Source organism: Anomaloglossus baeobatrachus, chromosome 1, assembly GCF_048569485.1.
Source record: "Anomaloglossus baeobatrachus isolate aAnoBae1 chromosome 1, aAnoBae1.hap1, whole genome shotgun sequence".
NCBI lineage: Eukaryota > Metazoa > Chordata > Amphibia > Anura > Aromobatidae > Anomaloglossus > Anomaloglossus baeobatrachus.
Window position 1 is genome coordinate 299,398,234 of NC_134353.1, and position 22,980 is coordinate 299,421,213.

Here is a 22,980-nt window from a genome sequence, read left to right on the forward strand (position 1 = left end):
ATAATGTACTGACCTATAGTGGGCTGTAGTGCCCATAGGGTTCTAATGTATTCCTGATATACTGACTTATATTGGGCTACATTGCGCATTGTGTCGTATTGTACTCCTAGTGTACTGCCATACATAGGGTCCTATTATTGTTGGCTGTAGTGCCCATAGGGTCCTATTGTACTCCTGATGTACTGACATATAATGGACTACCTTGTCCATAGGGTCCTATTGTATTTTGTTTATCCTTTACCCTTATTCTATAACAACATTTCATACTTTACTTTCAGATTGATATCGAGGCTAAAAAGACATTCTGATTCATTATATTATAATGCATTGTCATCCGTATTTTGGATTTCTTCATAGAAGCAATGCCATGTTTCTGGTTTTATCTTTATGCTTAGGATGACTTTTATTCATCACTTAAAAGGAAATTCCAGATACTTAACATGAAACATTTTCCATTTTCTGTGATGACAGGAGTAAATTCTGTATATAGAGATATTACCAATGCTTAAGAGAAGGATACACTCTCCGCAATATTATAAATTCCATAGCACAATAACAATAATTAACGTTTTAAAACCCAGCGTGCTTCCTCATCGTTTGCCAACTGCGCCAGCAGAGATGTCTTTAGAAGTGAAGCCTATTAATATAACTCACACTCCTGTTCTCAAATTATTTATTCAACCAATTTATAAGCAAAAAAACTGAAAAAAATGCTAATCCGCGGACTAATTTCTCCACACCCTGGAAATAGCGTGTGCCCTCACAGTCTGTTTAATTGCTCAGCATGTGTATTATGCCTGTGTGAACGATTATTTTGATAACTGCATAGAATCAAAATCCTGCATGAAATTACATTTTCATTTCCCCTATTACTTTTTGTTTTTATTGATCTATGTTCCTTAAACTATTACTGACAGTAATGCCTCAGACGCAGGAGGAAGTAACGTTCTCTGGAATACAGAATATAGCAGCACAGTTGTAAGGAAGCTTTAATTGGATTATTGCCGCATTTTGGCTCCTGATTAGCGGATCCATCAGGGCTTCATTAATATCACTGCGACAGATCAATATGGCCTTTTATTAGGCTGTGTATTCCGCCATAAATCCACAATCTATAGAAGCATTGATTTCTGCATGGAGAAGTGTTTTACCCATGAAGCTGTAGTTTTTGTCTCATGCTTACTGTGGTGTTTCGCTAATATCGCTATAATTCAGATGAATGTTCTTTTTGTTGTTAGTGCTCTTTTATTAGAGCCTGTGTAAGATCACAAAACTATACAGGAGTGTGTAATAGCACCCACTGACAGGTCACCCAGCCTTGTCTTTATGATGCCACCAGTGGTCTGCCTGTACCTGCTGTACCAGTAATGTATCGGTCACGGTTCTGCTGTGTGGAGCATTTTGCATTTGAAATGCCTGTGTCACAGTTCCGCTGTGCAGAGCATTTTGCATTTGAAATGCTCTGCTATGTGTCTTGTGCACTTGCTGATAGGTTGTCTTTCAGCACTAGGGCCCAGGCAGGCTGGTATTAGGAGGTGCCTTCATAGATGCACCACATTCCTGGTGATTGCTCTGTTCTTTACTGGGTTTGCTCTGTGTGCTCTTGCCTCCTGTCTGGTGTAAGTGTTCTGATCTTGGCTTCTGACCTTGGATGTCCTCCTGATCATGTCTCTGTCTGCTACCTAAACCTTATATGTTACCTCCCGACTTCTGACCTCGGACCACTTCCTGACCATGTCTCTGTCTGCTCCTTGAACCTTAGACGTTACCTCCTGGCTTATGATCCCGGGTTGTCTGACTACTCTTCTATTCATACTGCTCGTAGTGTCTAGCATCACAGTATCTATGAAGTACAGTATGTTTGTAAGTAGGTAAACTTTGCATCTGTCTATTACCATTATTCAGTGTTACATTCATGTTAGATTCTGCTCCAATAACATTTGTCTCTGCCACAATAATCGGTGGTGCTGACAATGGAGAAGGTGGTAATACCATCATCACTGGTTAGCGTTGGCACAGTTCAGCAACTTGTATTGGCAAGGACTTGTGGTGCCACCCAGCCATGGAATGTGTATAGTTCTCCAGAAAAGCTTTTCCATAGTTGTAGTTAGATTCACTGCTTTGATCTGTAGGTCCTGCACCACACCTTACTTAATCTGCCTGTAGTATGCTAAGAGTTGCCAGTTAGAATTTTATACTGACCTTGGTTTGTGGCTCCTATTATACCATGCTACATGACCCATCTTATTTAATAACAGTTGGTGACCCTGGACTGACTTAAGGAACCGTCACACTAAGCGACGCTCCAGCGATCCCACCAGCAACCTGACCTGGCAGGGATCGCTGGAGCGTCACTACATGGGTTGCTGGTGAGCTGTCACACAGGCAGATCTCACCAGCAACCAGTGACCAGCCCCCCACGTGTAGCGATGCGTGGAAGCGATGCTGCGCTTGGTAACTAAGGTAAATATCGGGTAACCAACCCGATATTTACCTTTTGTTACCAGCGCACACCACTTAGCGCTGGCTCCCTGTACTCCTAGCCAGAGTACACATCGGGTTAATTACCCGATGTGTAGTCTGGCTATGTGTGCAGGGAGCCGGCACTGACAGCGTGAGAGCGGCGGACGCTGGTAACGAAGGTAAATATCGGGTAACCAAGGAAAGGGCTTCTTGGTTACCCGATATTTACATTGGCTACCAGCGTCCGCAGAAGCCGGCTCCCTGCTCACTGCACATTCAGTTGTTGCTCTCTCGCTGTCACACACAGCGATGTGTGCTTCACAGCGGGAGAGCAACAACTAAAAAATGGTCCAGGACATTCAGCAACAACCAGCAACCTCACAGCAGGGGCCAGGTTGTTGCTGGATGTCACACACAGCAACATCGCTAGCAACTAGCGATGTTGCTAGCGATGTTGCTTAGTGAGATATGGCCTTTAACTCTCTGTTTGTCTGATGATTTTGCCTTTGACCTCCTAGTTCTAACGTCAGCTACCTCTTGACCTTGTCTCTGTTTTCTGATTTTAGCTTTTATTTGCAATTTCTGGTTTGGATCTAGCTAGACAACATTGCACTGGGAGTTCACTCAGCTAACCAGCAGCTATTTCAGGGGTGTAACTCGGTAGTGCCTATTGTTCATCCAACTTCCTACATAGAGGTTAAAGGATATCTCTTGGACCTTCTTAACAGAGTGACTTACATAAAGTGTGCCGATCTGTCCATCCCAATTAAGAACTGCCTGAGGTTTCGGCAAACACTTCACCTTTACCGGCAATTACACACAGTGGTGGTTACTCATCAGAGTTGAGGCACATAACTTGGCAATTACCAGGGTTATAGGAACTGTCTCTTGGCACAATTGAGAATGTAACTTTCAAAAGATAATTTTAGGGTTAAGCAGACTATCTCAAGCCACTGTCCTAAAACAGGGCAGTATAAACTACTGTTTTGAGGTCAAATGGTCAGTATTCCTTTCAGCAGGCCCAATTCAAACATGGATCCTCATCCTTGCTCCAAACTCTGATCATGCGCATTATAGCTTAACGACTTTCTGATAAATATACTCCATGGTTCATTGTATCCTTGTTAGGCCATCTCTGACCAGTAAGCTCTCTCTATACTCAATCTGTGTGGCACAATTCTGCAGTGTTCACTCATGAGTCAATGAATGATTCACTTAACTTGCCTTCCCACTACTACACATGTCTTAATGGCACACCACCACTATGGTCTTTTATGACTGGCTGCAGTGATAATTTTACAACCATAGCACACTTGACCGATGCAATCAATCAGTGACTCATGCTATCTACATCCCCACTGAACCCAGCGGTTGACTGCAGTGGTGGTGTCATCATGATGCCACCTCTGCAGCTCATCAACAGAGATGTGTGCAGTAACATGGAGTTATCACTGGACCTTGCAAAGGGATATAGATATTGCTTTTGTTATTTTCAACATCCACTATCCAGTGCAGCAATAACAATTATTTTTTAACAACTCCTACATTCCAAATTACAATATTATGAGAACATAGTACAAATTTTGGAATCTTACAATTCCCTTTAAATCATTATTACTTATGCTAGCCACATTACTCTAAATATCTGGGGTGTTCTTTTTCTCTACTTAAATCCCAATGCTTTTCAGAAACCTTTACGAGGCTCTTTGTCATTATTCGTAAGGTTTATCCTAGACAGAAATTGGATGTATTTTGAATTTCTGCATGAATTTGCAGTATATATTGAGAGATTTTGTTTTCTGCCTGCTGCCACATCACAAATCGACTTGTGCAGCTCTCATCCTATTTTACAGCTCTTGGCCGGTCGTGCGCTGTAGTCATGCAGAGAATGAATTTGGAACTAAAAATTCAGATAGTTTGGAATTAACTCCAGAATTCCTCAGCGAATGCTTTGGGTTTCCCTGAACATCTTGGCCCATTTACTGCAGCTCCGCAGAGGTTGACAGTTTTGATTATATTGAATTGTTGTTGTTAATGTACATTTTCATTATAATGTAGCGGTGGCTCGTACACAAGAACATTGAGCTCCTAATTATCTTCCTCGTCTCCTTGATCACACTTCAATTATTCTCTAAAATGATTTATGAATTATTCCAGTTTCCTCCTGTTATTATCGCACTCACTGATCTAATAAAGCAAGTAATACTGTAGGATGCGGCATGTTAGTTGCAGCCAGCATCACATCGCTCTCTAGATTTTACATCAGAGCCACATTTGTATTTTTGTGTCTTAGCTGTATATAGCAAACTATTCTGAATATATTTCCAAATTCTATAAATAATGGCAGCATGTCTTATTGATAGCAAATATAATGAATAAAATAGCCATAAAAAGCTATTTTAACCAGTGCAAGATCAAGGTAATTTCCACCGTTCGTGACCAGCCACATTTTCGGGATCTTCTGTGCCTCTGGTTTAAAGAGTGGTAAAAAAAAATTCATTTCCAAATATTTTTTGCATGTGATGCCTAATTTTTGTTATTTTCATATTCTCTTTTTGTTATGACTAGGGATCAGCGAATGTATTCGCCACTATTGATATTCGACGGATAACAGGCTATTCGTGCCATTTGGTATCCGATGAATAAAACAACATCCGCTCCAATGCTTTCATTTTCATTTCTGACTTCCTGGCGCCTGTTTTCCAGCCAATGAACACATCTGATGTTGCTTGCTCTCATAGTAATTCTGCAGCCATCTTTTTTGTGGTGTTACTGTGACTGGCTTGTCCGCACAGCGTCATCTACATACACATTGACGCAGCTTCCGGGAACAATACATATATATAGTCCTTACTGCTCCGGCTTCCAGCACCACGGAGGAGGGAGAGAGTGAGAGAGAGAGAGAAAGAGAGAGAGAAAATAGCGGTGACCTATTCGTCGGATATTCGCTAACTCGGATATTTTGATATTTGATCATCCCTATTTATGACCACAAAAGATTACCTTTTTTTTTCAACAGGAGCTGGGATAGTTACAGTGATTTAGATTGGCATTGGATTGTATAATTATTTTTTTTCCTCCTGCTTTTTATTTATTTTTCATTTATTTCAGATCATAAAAGACCTTTTGGGGGCATTTCAACATTAACATACTTTTTATTTGATATTTCTTGTAACTGTGGATAGTATATTTTCCTCAGGAGCACCTTCTTTCATTCTGTATCCAGCAATCACATGACTTCTGTATTCAAAGAAACATGAATGACAAACAGGATGTGGCCTAAGGAGCCGTGCCCGCAGACGCTGGCCCGTGGGATCTATGGGCCCTGGTGGTGGCCTCCTATCCCTATCGGTGGGCTGTTGTCTTCTCTTAGGGACTTTGGGTGGGACAGGACCTATAATCCTGGCCTCAATCGGTTAATTAGCTAGGACGCTGGTTTCGGTCCTGGCTTCAGGGTCCGAGTACCCCCTCTGTGCTACGGTTTCCGGGTCGGTTCCCCAGGTCGGTACCGGCGGCCTACAACCCTGTCCCGGTCCACCTCGGTTCTGCTGAGCCGTCTTCTTGTATCCTGCTGACATAGACCACTGTCTGCTACCTAGCCAAGGTACCAGGGCTCCAACCCTGGCACCGCTCAACTTGAACTTCTCCTCCTGCTGGGACTACACCTAGCCCCAGCTCCACTCCTCTCAACTTGAACTACAAACTTATCTGCCTTGTTTCCCACCCCGGGCTGTCTAGACTTCTGGGTGGGGGTGTCCAACCGCCTGGTCCCGCCTACTGGTGTGCCTATTTTTCCCTAAGGGGGGGTCTCAGGTCGGCTGTGTGTTTCCTAAGCGAGGGAAGGGTGTTATGCGGGGGCCTATCTGTGACTACCTGGTTTTGCCAGGGCGTCACAATAGCGCACTGTACTCTGCTTTAATGTGAGTGCAGTGCGATATTTCTCTGGCACCCATAGACTTGTAAGGGTATGAGTGAAAACAAATTGAATTCCACCCGCAGCATGCTGCAATTGTTTTCTCGGTCCGATTACGGCTGAGAAAAAAATCGCTCACGGGAGCTGCCCCATAGAGTAACATTGCTCCGAGTGGAATACAAATTTTTCTCACATTCCACTTGCTCTGTTTTACATGTCGGGTGTCCTTAAGCTTTATGTTTTTATTTGATCGATCAGTTAGCCAGATGAGCAGTGTCAGTGAGCAGTAATCCTACTTTGGAGTTCCACTACCTGATTAAGGAGGGGCTAGGTGGTCTACGCGTTTCTTCAATAGTTGGATACTGCTTTGAGTCGCCAGGGACTGGCAGTGTGTAGATAATTTAGTTAAAATTCATAGATAAAGTAGATTGTTTTAAAGAAATAATAAAAGGTATATTTTAATAGTATTATTCTTATTAGAAAAGACAATAAATGAACATATATAATTTTTGGATAAACCTTTGTTATTTAAACACATTTTCATAACTTCTAGAATATGTAGAGCTGTAGACGCACAGCAAGTCTCCACTGCATGCTACAATCATGACAGGCAGGGGTCTCACCATTGTCTGAGCTGTGAGACCCTTTGACACTGCCTTCATGAACATACATTCCCTTCCATCTTGATTGTTTTAGTATGAAGCAATCATGACAGGCTCTGTATTGGATTTTACAAGTGACTCTTATGACAGGATCCTTTGTTAGTATTATGGCACACGGCTTTATTATGACCTAAGTGAGGGGTCTGTGAATAATATTCTTCAAACCTGGAATATATTATAATATATGAATGTGGAAGGGTATAGTTGTATAAGGACAGAGAGCTGCATTTTCTCTTTCCTTCTTAACTACAGCTTAATGATAATTGCTGTACTTTTCTGAGTTATGGCAGACCATTAAAACTTATGTTCAGTGGCTCAATAGCAAATGATTAATAATCATTTTATCATTTAATCAATTAAAAGCTTAGGCAAAGCAGCATATGCCAACTCCCTATATGCGTGTCCGTAAATCAGGTAATTGTGTATGGCTGGGAGACCAGTGACTTCTTTATATTGTAGAAGTAAGCAAGCATGAAACCAGCCACTCCTCTCCATGATATTTTATATATATAATGGTATTATACTGTAGATACTGTAGATAGATAGATAGATAGATAGAGACATACAAATGATGAGGGAGTTCATTGCTCCTTCATGTGCTAAATTATTTATCCTAGTTTGACCAACTTCATGTTCATGAATATAGGGCAATACTCATGTGACCATTCATGTGACTATTCATTCTTGATTACTTCTCTTTATAAACTTGCCCAAGGATGAAATAGCAAGCAAAAAAGCAAGTTTTTGTTTTTAGTTAAAAAAAAAGCAGGGGCGGCAGTTGCGGGCAAGAGATTCTTTCTGGTAGGTGCCCTGGCCCCACTTTACAGGAAACGTGTTGTGGTCCTGGTTAGTGTGCCGCCCCCGTGCCAGCAGCCGGCGCTGCTCGGATCCGGGCCTTCAGGGGTGGTGGCTCGAGGGTCTCCGGACCCAGGGGTCTCGCGGACACGCCGAATAAATGGGGGGACATATATGTACGGGCTGGGCCGTATTAAGTTTGTGACGCCACCCACGGTGTGTGGTGAGATGGGACACCACCGCTGCTGTTACGGGGCACTCGGGGGAGATGTTGTGCAGCAAGTTGTTAACCCCTCCATGGGCAGGGATGGTGGCCCCGGGACCCGGTTGGTGCGTGCAGGGGATGGCGACCGCAGAGGGTGCTGGTGTACTCACAGTTAGTAAAACACACAAGTCTCTGGTAAACCAAGGTGATGGTGGCCGGTGCCGTGGCCAGTTGTGTTCTGGTCTCCCACCCGGCTGGTGTTTTCTATCCTTTTCCTACACTGCTATATGTAAGATGGACTGGATGTGGCCTAAGGAGCCGTGCCCGCAGATGCTGGCCCGTGGGATCTATGGGCCCTGGCGGTGACCTCTTATCCCTAATCGGTGGGCTGTTGTCTTCTATGAGGGACTTTGGGTGGGACAGGACCTCTAGTCCTGGCCTCAATCGGTTAATTAACCAGCTCAAGTTGGTTCTGGTCCTGGCTTCAGGGCCCGCAAGCAGAAAGTCAGGAGACAAAAAATGAGAAAAGCCTTCTAATTCACATCTAGACTGAGACTGACGAGACATTGCCCAACTACATGTAGAATTAGCTAAAATGGCAGACAAACCCTCTTATATTCTCTTTGATCAGTGCAGCCTTCATCACAAAGCATTTTCCATGCGCAGTCTTCACACATAAGCTTTTCTTACCATTATGTTCTTTTGCATTAAAAATTTACAATTTGCATCTAAATTTAAGAAGTAATTTGACAACTGATATTTGGAACATCTGTTATTTCCGTTGTAACATTCGCATTTGATAATCTATTACAAATAAAGAGTTTGGTGTTTGCTATAGAGTGTTTGTCAGTAATCTGACAAGCTGTACTTTATTCTATGTAATTAGGTGTTATTAAACAATTCATTAGCGCACACTGTTAGGAAAGTGGAGGGAGCTAAATCATGGCAATGTTAACTAATATGGCATTTAGTGTTAATTTGCTGGAATACTTTTATTCATGCTTCTTATGATTATAGATGATTTGTTAATAAGATTATTTCAGAGTGACAGGCAGTAAGGTCGTGAGTTTCCAAAGGTTTAATACTATTACTCATTATAAATCGTGTTAGTATTAGGAAACTAATTCTGGGTAATTTTTGATTGTGCGCTTTTGTTTTATCCTCCTCTTTTTCCAAGTGGTATAAGACATATTAAGGTCTTTTATTTTTATGGAACGAGTTACAGCATTGACTGACACCATCCATTTTACCATTTAATATACTGAAACATGGGGAAAAAAATAATTTCAAGAAGGATGAAATGGTGAAAAAAAAATGCAATTTCCTCATCGTTTTTTGGGTTCTGTTTTTATATCATTCATTGTACATTTTTGTCACTAAATCATCTATGACAATGTTGTGTGTACTGAGCAAATCATCCAGCCCTTTTTTATAAGGTGTTATAGTGTCTGCCGTTACAACCTTAAGGCCCCTTTCACACGTCAGTGAAAAACACACATGTTTTTCACTGACGTAATAAAGATGCATATGTCCCTCCCTGTGCCATGATTTTGGCATACGTGTGTTCTCCGTGTGCGATCCATGATAATACTCGAAGATCAGGCACTTATACTCACCTGTCCAAGCTACTGCTGTCCGTGGTGCCAAAGTCTCAATTTTTTTCTCATTATGGCATATACTGATCAGGTTAATTTGATATTTTCATAGATTGGACAATTTCGCATGCTGTGATACCAAATATGGTTTTTTTTTGCATTTTTTTATTTTTAATGAAGAAAACTGTATATGATTCAAAACTTGTATTTATTTTTTTCCTTTTTATATTGTTATATCCTTTTTTTATTTTTACTTTATTTTTAGTCATCTCAGGGGACTGTAACCTGTGCTATTTTGATTGCTTATACTATATACAGTAAACAAATTTATTGCAGTCTAAAATATAAATTGCAGTCTGCTATGAAGCTCAGTCTGTGGCTGGGCTTCAAATAGTACCAATATGGAAGCCGTGAGGATTTTCAGTAGCACCTACCTGTTTCTCCATGATCGAGTGTTGGGGAGCCGGTGGGAGCTGATGTGCGCTGTGGCCACCAACCCATATCAGACAGTGACAGCAGCTTCTAAATGGTTAACAGCTATAACTAGAGCTCAATTATTTTAGAGGCAGATGCTGGCTATTTAACGTGTGCTCGCTCCACACATCCCAACCCACACCATGTTGGATATATTTATTATGGGCCATTAGGGGTTAAAATATAAATATTATTGATTAATTCCTATAAGAGCACCAAACCAGACACAAACAACATGGCTTGGCCTTGTTTCTAGAAGAAGTCAGCCATGTTTTCTTTATTCTACAAAATCATTTAATTCGCATGTGCTTGGTAGACCTAAGTCGTGTGCCGCCATACAATGTTCAGTCAAATGCTATACACTGGAAATATTTTCCCTTACCATGGAGAATGCCGTAAGTTTGTTAGATTCACAAGCATGGCCTTACAAAACAGAACAGTAATACAGCCAACTGCATGAGGACTTAAATGTCTCCAAAGATTGAAGGAATCACCATTAAATCTCATAATAAATCCTAAAACTGTCCTCTTCTGTCATTTTAGAAAGTATTCTCTTTCAGCAACTTTCTATTGATATGTGTTTCTGGAAAAACTTCGTGCTGTCCATTACAGCTGTCAATAAACCTCCTGCAGGGATTGTCATGCTGATTTGTCAGACTCCTGCCGCAAATCTACCTCTGCCAGACATTTTTCAATTTTATATGCAGCATTAATCCAATCTGTCAATACTGAAAGAGAAGGGGGAGCAAGATAAGGAAAGTGCTATATTTAAAGCCAAAGGAAAATATATGAAAATTGTTCCCTTTCACCATGTAATCCAATATTCTAGTAAGGCATCACCTGCATTTCCACATTGCACAAGTCTGCCACCTAAACAACCTAGGTGGTAACCCATGTAAGAGTTGTCCTAGAAGTAACCAGTGGCATAGCTAAGAATATTTATCAATATTTTTAATGTCTAAAATCAATGCCTTTAAGCCTCACCCTTGAAATGTCTAATAACTCTCCCAATACACACTAGAATGCCTTCAAAACGGCTTGTTGAATGGAGTAATGGAGTAAACATAAGCCTTGTACCTTTCGAGGGTGAAACCATGGGATTCTCCCAGCAAAATGGGGCTTTTCGCAAATTTTGTAGCAGGTGCAGAGGGTATGGCCACAACAGAGTCTTGGATCCAATGGGGATCAAAGACTTCAATGCTCCATAATAAAAAACATGGTTCTTCATGCACTCCCTGTTACAAATTATGTGCAGGGGCCTAGGTGAGGTTGTCCACTACTTTAATATTGATGTCCTATCCTTATGATAGGTCCCAATGTCTAATTGGCTGGGGTCCGACACCTGAAACCCCTGCCAATCAGCTATTTTTGGGGTCGGCGGTGGAAACAGGAAGGCGGAAATGCTAAGCTCTGGATTACGAGCATGTATAATGCTATTCCACAGCATATTTTGTACCAAGTATGTGCGCATCATATGACAATAGCTTTAGCACCGCAGTAGTGGCTGTATGACTTCTCCTGGTCATGTGGTGTAGTGTTTACATGACATGACCGCTTATTATGGAAGCCAGAATTGATCGGTGCTGGTGCATTAATGACTGTTGAATTGATTGGTGCTGGTGCATTAATGCCTGTTGGACATGTGACAGCCCATGTGAACAGCTGATACCCGGACGTGAGGGAGGAATAGCAATGTGAGTAGTTGGGTGAAGATGCCTGTTAATTTGATACTGATTAATGATGAACGCTCCTTTTGACCAATATATTGTTAGCCCTTAATGATTGGTGGGTGTGTCTATATGCTTATTGGCTATGTTGCATGATGGAAGTTTCTCTTGACCAATGTATCTTCATCCCGGAACGATTGGTGGGTTACTATGTATGCATTGGACTGTAATATGTGCATTGATTGGCTGAGTCCGCTTGCTGAACCTGAATGGCATCTTGAGGACCAATTGATATGTGACTAATGTGGTCCTGTGATATGATAAACCAATGACTATGGGGATCCTATAGGAGGGAATACCTGATTGGTTGATGGTGATTGGTTGTTCTGTGTCTGACATCATCAACAGAACCTTTAAGTGGGGTTTCAGCCATTTTCACTTTGAAAAATAAGAAAAGATTGTGCACCGCACTGCTTACCTAACCTGGAGGTAGTGTTTTCTGTCCCAAACACAGTTCAGTGTGAAGTTTCCTTGATTATATCCATTAGATTTCAGTTGTCACAGAAAAACATTTTTTCTCATCTTGATGGATCCAACAAAGTCCCTTATCGAGGTGCTATTGCCCAATTTAAACAAGTATATCCATAGAACAAAGAGACACAGGGCAGCACTCACCGATAAACTGGGACTATTTTATTTTTCAATGCTGACAGGTGAAACAGACATGAGGGAATGCAGGGAGGGGAGCACGAGGACGACGGTACCGTTTCGCACCACTAGGGGTGCTTTCACGGGTCCATACGATAGAACAAAGAGAGACAGGGCAGCACTCACCGATAAACTGGGACTATTTTATTTTTCAATGCTGACAGGTGAAACAGACATGAGGGAATGCAGGGAGGGGAGCACGAGGACGACGGTACCGTTTCGCACCACTAGGGGTGCTTTCACGGGTCCATACCCGTGAAAGCACCCCTAGTGGTGCGAAACGGTACCGTCGTCTTCGTGCTCCCCTCCCTGCATTCCCTCATGTCTGTTTCACCTGTCAGCATTGAAAAATAAAATAGTCCCAGTTTATTGGTGAGTGCTGCCCTGTCTCTCTTTGTTCTATGGTTTCAGCCATTTTGTTTGCTCAGTATAGCCTTAGCCCCCTGATGAAGCCAGACATGGTGAAACATGTTGGGGAGGCTATTAGTTAGCTTTTATTAGGCAGAGAAGGGCAATATCACTCTGACAATTATTGTAGGACAGTTGTTCACTTACTCATATAGTCCGGTCCGCGGCCGGTTACGTGATTTAGTATATGTTTGATTGCTCTACCTGCTACTAATTTTAGATTGATCTGTGTTAATTTGTTAGGATTAAAAGTTACGTTTTATTTATCTTTAGTTTAGGGTACCTCTAGTTGCCCTTTGGGCAAATTGTGTTTGTGAATATTAACTTTTAGACCTTCTACTTGCAATAGATTACTTTAGAGTTCAAGTCCTCTTCCTCTCTTGAGAGGTAATTTGCATACCAGTGGGATATATTGCCAACCATCTTTCAAAATTCTTCTGAAAGATATGGGATGGAATTTGTGCCAATAGGAAAAAAAAGCATAATTTATACTGACTGGTGAGTGTTAGTCTAGTTGATTCTTGTAGACACGGCCAATAAAGTGGTAAGATAGCTGCTTATATTTTTATGCTTTATACCTTTAGGGCTTCTTCGGCAGGTATAGTCTGCAAGGTCTTAATGAGTATTAAACATTTGATGGACCCCATTACCTATTGCTGAGTGCAATGTGACAACACTCTCCCTAAATTTGTTATCACAGGAAGAGCAGCTGCTCCATTTTTATATAATTAGCATGAGCCAATTAGCTTTCCAGGTTGTCATATTTCTGCTGTTTTAGCAACTAAGTGACATCCTTGTCCATACTTGTTCATGAATTTGATAAAAGGTGCACGACAGAATAGTCATGAATCTGCTTTAGCGGAGTAAAGATCCTCCTAACCCTTCTACACATGTATATGATTAAGTCACTTCCCAGTTGTAATTATCATAGAATTATTATGTGTGCATTAATTATGGATGTGCACACAGTATGTAGTGCTTTGAAGATTAAACATATATTTTTACAGGCACAGTAAAGACACTGACATATTTAATAACAGTATAATCATGGCTAGCCTTAAGCTGAGATGAGCGGATAGCTCAGCTGCGATTACCAGGTAATGAGAGAAACGTCTGTGCATGGAATATCATGTAAATGCTCGAAAAGTGATTTCACCTGGACCCTGAGATCAAACTCAAGACTAGATATATCTCTCATTGCTCTTCAGCGACTAAACCTTGGTGACTACAATTTTTAAAATAAAAAAAATTATCAGGCTTACCACTCAGTGATCTGGATCCAAAGGTGATGGGATGAAGTGACTGGCGTCCACAATTCAATACAAGAAAAGGCTGAAGGAATCCCGCACACCGTTCCTCATAAAATTCTTCAAGACATTATGGACCCATAAAAATCCTTCTTTAAAATTGCGTATTCCGAGCATCCAGCCCCGCCTTACCCGTTTTGATCATATGTCCTTACTGATCATGCATGCATCATGAGTAAGGACATATGTCCGAAATGCATAAGGCGGGACTGGATGCCCGGAATACGTAATTTTAAAGAAGGATTTTAATGTGTTAATAAAGTCTTGAAGAATTTTTAGAGTGAGAATAAATTCCTAGAAAGGAAGAGAGAAAGGCAGCGCTTTTCTGGGTGTAGTATTTTATGATCACAAGGTGTGCTTGACTGGTAATGCACTTACCTTGGGGTAAAATGGATCGTGCATGTAATCCACGGAACCCATCTATTTGGCGGCGGCTGGTCGGCCCACTGAATCAGAGTCCTTAACTGGGTTCCTAGCAGAAAACAAAAAGACAGAAGAAGAAGGGTGGTCCGCTCACAATCTGGTGGCTTAGACGTATAGGTACGAAATGACCAGTTCCACTTATACTAATCTTGTTTTTATTATAAATTTAAAATTTTTAAACATTTTTTAAAAACATTGCTTGCTGTACTACGTGTTTCGGCCGTGTCTGCCTTTATCAGGTACTGCCCTTCTCTGTCCTTGTCCTTTTGTCTTCTTGAAGAATTTTATGAGGAACAGTGTGTGGAAATCCTTTATCCTTTTCTTGCAATCTCTAAAAATGGCTTCAGTATATTTTGTGTCCTGTTTTGCACCTTTGCCCTGCATAGTAATCATTATATTTTAATATTCTATTCAACCTTTTCTATAGGCATAGTCTGCTAGACAGGTAGCGATTTGGCTGACAACCCTAAATGACAGCTATCGGCACATCAATGTGATATTAACAATATATTGTCATATATCATCCTCTGCCCCCTTTTTGTCTCTTTTAATGCACCACCTATGTATCAGACTTTAATGTTGTTCTGTCACTCTATTCCCGAGCTGAAAGCTTGAGGATGAACATTGCTATATGTCATACCTAACAGGGAGCCTGTTTGATATCATTCTGACGATGGTGGAATTGAGGAAGGCACCTAAAACAGTACCTGAATATTAACATGGATATTCTTTTACTTGGCTCAGTCTTTGGAAGCTTTAAAAAAAAAAAAAAAAAAAAAACATGAGCCATGGACCATAATCTCTTAAAAGGAATAAAAGTATACATAAAGGGTGTACTACATACTGGTTATATAGTAGACATTATAGAAGGAAACTTTTCCCTGCAACATCGTGTAGGTCATTCTTATAATGAAAAGGGTTGGTGGTAATAGAATATCTTCTTAATCATTCCCTTTAATCATTCCAACCACTCTATGTCTATCTTCCATTTCTTTTAAACCAGATTTCTGATTGATTTCTATACACTACCCGAGTGTCCGAAGTGTGCCTGTGTGTGTGCCTTTTACATTATACCAGGGATCCACAACACAACCTTTGAATGTTTCTAGCACTAAACTTTGTACGTTGGTTCTTGGGACTCGATGTCAACAATGAACATTTAGTATTTCTATTATTTATTTGCCTTTTATGTCAATCTTTTTATTTTCATTTGAGTTATTTTACAATTTTTATTTTATTCATATGATTTTTGTTTCTTTTGTTTGTTTTTTTTTCTTTCTTCCTTTTTAAGGCCCGATTTTACCTCTTTCACCTCGAACCAATGAGCAGAAAACACAGAAGGAGTTTGGATATCCTTGTAAGTTTTTGTTTGATTTTTTTCCTTTTTTTCTGTTATAATTATTATGATTATGTTACGATTTTTATTGTGTTAAAAGAGATTGTACATGTGAGGGACGGAAAACAAGATCTGAGCAGACTTGGGCTATCCAACAAACATCTCCGAACTTTCCCTCTGCATTTACTATGCAGTACACGAGAAGATCATTTTCTGCCTATTTTCACCACTCCCAGTCATGTAATCTTACTAATATAATGAAGTATGCAGAACTCCTAGACATCCATAGGTTTGCCTTATCTTTTTAGCACCTTTCTTGTCACCTCAAGCCAACATGTAAAGCTTCGGGATGTTTACTGCAGATAATGTGACTGTAAATACGGAATGCATTAAGGACAGAAACATGATGGAGCTGTAAGTCATTATAGACAATGTCCACAATGGACTTTGTAGAGGAAAGAACACATGAAATGGGGTTAAATACTGAATAAAGTATATTGTATATTATATGGTAAATCCTACATTTACATTATATTGTGTCAGGAACTGAAAATGTAAGCGGAGCGGGCTTCATTATTTATCATTTCTTACATCAAGCATGTTCACATTTTCCTGCCTTAGGCCAACCATAGCTTTCCTGCACTGATATTGCTTTGAGTTATCATTCATTTACATTATGAAAAATGAAGGTTACTATGGAACTGAAATATTCTATTTTATCTGCAATGGTTATACATGACCATTGAAATTACTGGACATATGTTGAGTGGAGGTACACGTGGGCGATGTAGAAGGCTCATGACCACTTATGTTTTTAGCCTGGAGACAGAGATAGTGAATATTTATGCTGTTCTTTCAAGTTTTTTATCATCTCAGTGTTCAAGAATTCAAAAAAACCAAAGCATTTTGCCTCTAAAAATGAAGATTTTTACAAATTGTGCTTCAAATGATGAAAACACATGATCCTAAATATGAGATCACTATTTTTCACAACTCCCTTTTTTATGTAACATTAAAACCCAAAGAAAAGAGCGGGTTATGTGAAAAGAGATAGAAAAAAAATGTCAGGGCATGTGCCAACTGTGTTATACAGACAGCATCTGCCTTTAACAGCAACAAAGGAGCTGCTGTTTAAGCTCGTTTGACCAAGTGCACACATTGAGTATTTGGTGAGTTTTTGTCATGCCAGGTACAGGGAGGTACCAAGAAAACAGCAAAAGGGAAGGGAAACCGTGTGGTTAGGGAAGGGAGAAATTGTGACTCCTGACCAAGCCTACCACTGGGCCCTGGTTTTCTCACTGCCCTAGATAGGTTTCGCACCTATGTGCTAAGCCAGACACCTGACTCTAGTCTGACCCTGAACTGGGCACTAGATAGGAAGCAGACGGGATGAGCTCTTTGTCAACCCTACTAGGCGCTAAACGACACACAGAGTTAACAAACAAGGGAAAACAACAAACAACTTATCTCTAGTTGATTCAGGGAGAGAAACTGCAACAACCACCAAGATTTTCCAGATGTATGCAAGTCGCCTGCTTGTACTGAAGACTTGATATAGATGTATCAAATAGCACCAGCACCAAGTAATAGTAAGTGACGGTATATAAAGCCACCAGGCCAGTGCTGATGAACAGCAGCGGACAGGCTGAACAACAGGGTCCTAAAAGGAAGTGGATGAAAAACAAGCTGGAGTTATAGAAGGTCAGGGAGCAGTTTGTGCATCCAAACACTGTGACCTTCTATAGCTGGACACCACAGGACTGTCTGTCACCTGTGACAGTTTTTTACCTCAGTATTTGTAAGCCAAAAAAGGGAGTGGAACAATCAGAGGAAAAGTATAATAGGAACATGTCACCACTTCTGAATTTTTTCACCCATCCCTAGTTTTAGCTTGCAAATACTGAGGTAAAAAAACTCACCAAATACAGAACGTGCACTTGTGGCCTTAGACAACATTGCACCAATGAGCTTTTGGTGATGTTTTTGATGTTGCAGAAATTCTGAGACATTTCTGCACCTGATATGTAAATCAGATTACTTGCATTTTCTTCACTGCATTTTTTTATTCATTTTGTGACACTGTGATTTTTGTGTCTTTTTTGTTTGTCATGCTTTAAATAAATCTAATTTGTTTTAGAAACTCCCTGGTATTTGGAGAAACCTAATTGATACAGTCATGTGCGTATTACAAGCTTTTTTTGGTGCGTTTCTGCAGTGGAAATACGCTAAAAATGCATATGCGCTTTTTACCTGCGGATTTCTCACATCTAAGGACATTCTATGGGAAAAATCTGCCCATAAAACAGTATGTACCCCCAAAAAATTGACATATTGTGGATTAGAAACAGCCTTTGCTAGAAATGTAAGATGCAGCAAAAATAAGCAGATTCAAAAACTCACTGAAAGCTCATCATGTGCATAAAGCCTTACAGGCTGCTGTCAGTCACTTTCCCTCTGGGCCCATTAGCCCTCTCTGATATGATTTCAGAGTCTCGATGGGTTGCCATCACCGCCACCTTGGTACTCTAAAGAGACTGTAAATTAGAGGATTAGAAGATTAAAATAGGATTCTGTAAAATATCCTATATTCTATAACACACAGCAAGTGATAAAGCAATTAAAGGTTTAAGTCACCTATGAATGCTAAAAAATAAAGTGTACAGTAAAAGAAGTTATAAAAATATTAATAAAAAGATAAAAATTCAAATGTACACATTTCTCCAAAATAAAGACATTTTAAAAATAAGAATTTTAACTATTGCCACATCTACAAAGTCCAATGTATGAAAATATAAAAATGTGAGTAGATTTATCCTATGAGGTAAAAGTAATGTAAAGATTTAATTGGCCGGGGTGGGAAGTGCAAAAATGAAAATTGGCAGTGGTGGGAAGGGGTTGTGGATAAGTCTTGTTTTTAGTAAATAATTGGATTTCCCATTAAAAAAAATGTGGAGCCTCTTTTCTAAGAACTCTGCAATGTGGCATTCCTCTATTATTCCTCATGTAAAATCAGTCAAGAATTTGTACAATCTTTAACAGCATTGCTCTTGTCCACTAGGCATGCCTTTCTGTCATTGTCAGACTAGTCATAGATAACAAATGGAATGGAACTGACCAGGTGTCTATGTATACATACATTTTTAGGAGGAATAACAGAGGGATATTAAAATATAGAATTCTTTGACAAAGATTATTTAGTACTTTTTTTGGGAAAGTATTTACTAAAGGCCGCTTTACACGCTACAATTTATCTGACGATCTCATTAGTGATGTGACACGCCCAGATCATAGTTACGATTTGCTGAGATCGCACATAGGTCGTTTATTAGTGGTCTCACGTAACGCTCTAACAAGCGACGCAAAATCCTTCAGCGATATATCGTTCGACCAAGGCGGTTGTGTGGATGTTGTTCGTCGTTGGCAGGGTGTCAAACGTACCAATATGTCTGCTGCGTTCCAAACAATGAACAATATTTTGAAAGTGAACGATATGTCAATGATCAACGATTTTCAACCTATTTGCGATCGTTCGCAGTCGCAAGTAGGTGTCACACGCAACGACGTCGCTAACGATGCCGGATGTGCGTCACGGAATCCGTGACCCCGACGACATATCGTCAGATAAATCGTAGCGTATAATGCCGCCTTAAGACTTGTGATGAGCAAACCCGAACTGTAAAGTTTGGGGTTCATACTGGACACCTAGTGTTTGGTTCTGAACTCCGAACACAGACTGGATGCAGAATAAAGTTTGTTGAAAGACTGCAGTGCAACTAGTCAGCAAGCTTTTCAGCTATGGTCACTTCCTAAGCCATCATCTCTGATGATGACAAAACACACTTGCCAACTGCTGCGGCTTTTTGCAGTATGCAGACTGTCAAGGAGGGCAGGAGTGAAAATGATGCTGGGATGAAGTCTTAAGCGGGCTTTACACACTGCGATATCGGTCCCGATATTGCTAGTGTGGGTACCCGCCCCCATCTGTTGCGCGACACGGGCAAATCGCTGCCCGTGCCGCACAACATCGCCCAGACCCGTCACACATACTTACCTGCCCGGCGACGTCGCTGTGACCGGCGAACCACCTCCTTTCTAAGGGGGTGGTCCGTGCGGCGTCACAGCGACGTCCCTGAGCGGCTGCCCAATAGCAGCGGAGGGGCGGAGCTGAGTGGGACGTAACATCCCGCCCACCTCCTTCCTTCTGCATAGCGGCCGGGAGGCAGGTAAAGAGAGCTTCCTCGTTCCTGCGGTGTCACACGGAGCGATGTGTGCTGCCGCAGGAACGAGGAACAACCTCGTTACTGCTGCAGTAACGATTTTTGAGAATGGACCCCCATGTCACCGATGAGTGATTTTGCACGTTTTTGCAACGATGCAAAATCGCTCATCTGTGTCACACGCAATGGCATCGCTAACGTGGCTGGATGTGCGTCACCAATTCCGTGACCCCAACGAGTTCGCATTAGCGATGTCGTAGCGTGTAAAGCCCCCTTTAGACTCCAAATGGAATGAATGCCATCAGAGTGATGTCCTCAGTTCGGAAAATAGGAGATGGTTTCACTTCCCCAGCTGCACAGCAAAAGAGGGAGTAGTGTGCAAAAGCCCAGCGTCAGGCCCCTAGCCAGTGTCCCACCACACTGTCAAACTGAGCACACCAAAGACAGCCCAAATGATCTCCCTGGCATGGCATTTCTTCATCCAATGTGCTGATGACAAGACACGGGTAGTTTGCATACTGTGCCATCAGAGCCTTAAGGCCGCTTTCACATATCAGTTTTTTGGCATCAGGCACAATCCGGCAAAAACATGAAAAAACGGATCCGGCGTCTGTTGCTGCTGGATCCGTTTTTTCCCCCATAGACTTCTATTAGTGCCGGATTGTGCCGGATGGACTTACGTTCCATCCAGCTTTTGCCAGATCCAGCAAAAGTTGCTTGTCCTGCGGCCGGATGGAACGTTGAAGTGAACGTTTTTTGTCTCCGGTTAAAAAACAGATTGCGCCGGATCCGGCGCCATACAGCGTGTTTTATAATGGAAGCCAATGGACACCGGATCCGGTGTAATACGGCAAAAAAAAAAGATGCCAAAAAACTAATGTGTGAAAGCAGCCTAAGCTAGGCATAAATGTTCTAAACCTGATCTCCACAGGCTTGATGAGGCATCTGAATGCAAAGCACAAGCTGCAGTGAAGTAGACACCTGAAAAATCAGGAAAAGCTGAGGCTCCTGCTGCTAGCTCTTCTGCTGTAGTGATGGCCTCTTCTTCCTGCTCCTGAGCAGCAGGGCTACCTTGCTACCCACAAAGAGAAGATGTGACAGCACCACCACCAGCAGTGTCACCAAATATCTCTACACCGTCCTATGGAATCATTCAACTATCCAACCTTCAAACTCTGTAGAAAAAGAGAATGTACCCCCCAACCGACTCATAAGCCCTAGTCCTGAATAACAGTATTTCAAAACTCCTGGCCACTTAAAAAAATAATGGCCTTGGCTATCCTGCACTACGTTATTCCCAGCCGCCATCCCTGCCCTGCACACACATGTTGCTGACCAAATCAGGTGTGCAGTGTGCAACACCATCAGCGGCAAGTTCCACATGACAACCGATACATGGACCAGTAAGCAAAGGCAGGGACATTATATCCTTAACTGCCCACTGGTTAAATGTAGTGGTGGCCTGGCCTGAGGCGGAAGGCACGCGTCCTACCAATACCAAAGATTTCTGAATGCTTCTCTGTCCATGTTGCCTACCCCTCATACACCACTTCGTCCACCATCTCCTCATCTGGTTAGCGTAACACCTGCATAACCAACTTCAGCACAACCAGGGGAACACAATAGCAGGCTGTTCTGAAACTCATCTGTTCAGTGGAAACATTCGACACTGCTCAGGAGCTGTGGATGAAGATCCAACAACAGACTGATCAATGGTTGGTGCAGCTGAACTTCAATCCTGGCCTGGTGTTATGCAATAACAGGTGAAATCTGTTAGCAGCTCTTGCCCTAGCCGGTTTAACGCACATTCTTTGCCTGGCACATGTGCTGAATTTGGTGGTGTAGAGGTTCTTGAAAAATTTCCCCAAGATGTCAGAGCTGCTACTGTAAGTGTGGGATATCACTTTTGGCATTCTCTCCCTGCTGCTGGTCGCCTGTCTGCGCTGCAGCATCACTTCTGCCTTCCCACTCAGTGCCTCATATGTGATGTACCCACATGGTGGAACTCCACCTTGCAAATGCTGAAGAGACTGTGTAAGCAGCAGTAGGCAATAGTGGAGCTTCAGCTGCCGCAGGCACGGGTGAGTACTAGGTGTAATAATAAGAATATTAGCAAATACCTTCAATTAGAAATGTAGTGTAGTTTTCTTGATAAGCTATGTCACTTACCTCATGTGCAGGCATAGCGACCACTGGCAACTAACTGTCTCTACATGTGTGGCTGTAACCATGGATACCTAAACTACTGTAATGCCCTGCACATGAGGTAAGTGACATAGCTAATCAGGAGAACTATGATAAATTTCTAATTCAAGATATTTGCTAATATAATTATTATTATACCTACTACATATTGGAATTGGATCTTTGAGATGAGAATACTCCTTTAAGTAATTTGCCTATCCACATTTATTTGAAGGGTAATTGACCTGCTCTTTTTCCCATTTTGCTTCCTTTTGCAGCCCCCTACCCTATACTATGACCATTTTACAGCACAAGAGTTCTGATCCCCATTGACTTCTATGGGGTTTGGCGTTCAAGATCAAGTTTGGGTACCGAACCAAACAGTTGACTTCAGTTCAGCCAAACCTGGTGAAACTGAACATCCACGGGTCTGATCATTCCTAACTAAGTCTAGTATTTTGTGCTTCATTTCTAAATATTCCGGAGTTCAGCTAGTAAACTGTTCTTGTGCAAAATTATACATTTTCTATATCATTTATAATATTTGGAGGTTATTTCCTAAAATGATCACCTACATTCAGTTTAGCGCAGTTAGATGTATCAGCCTTCATTATGATTTCTCC

At 41.4% G+C, this 22,980-nt stretch overlaps 1 protein-coding gene across 3 annotated transcripts in view; it reads left to right on the forward strand.

The window, feature by feature from the left end:
- UNC5C (unc-5 netrin receptor C) overlaps window positions 1-22,980 on the forward strand; it is a 556,745-nt gene that overhangs the window by 447,612 nt on the left and 86,153 nt on the right. For 2 of the 3 annotated variants that reach the window (XM_075350956.1, XM_075350963.1), the window contains one exon: window positions 15,912-15,977. The exons of the other annotated variant lie outside the window; for it this stretch is intronic. In XM_075350956.1, coding sequence (XP_075207071.1) covers window positions 15,912-15,977 — 66 coding nt within the window. The remainder of the gene's footprint in view (window positions 1-15,911; window positions 15,978-22,980) is intronic. 3 annotated transcript variants of the gene reach the window in all.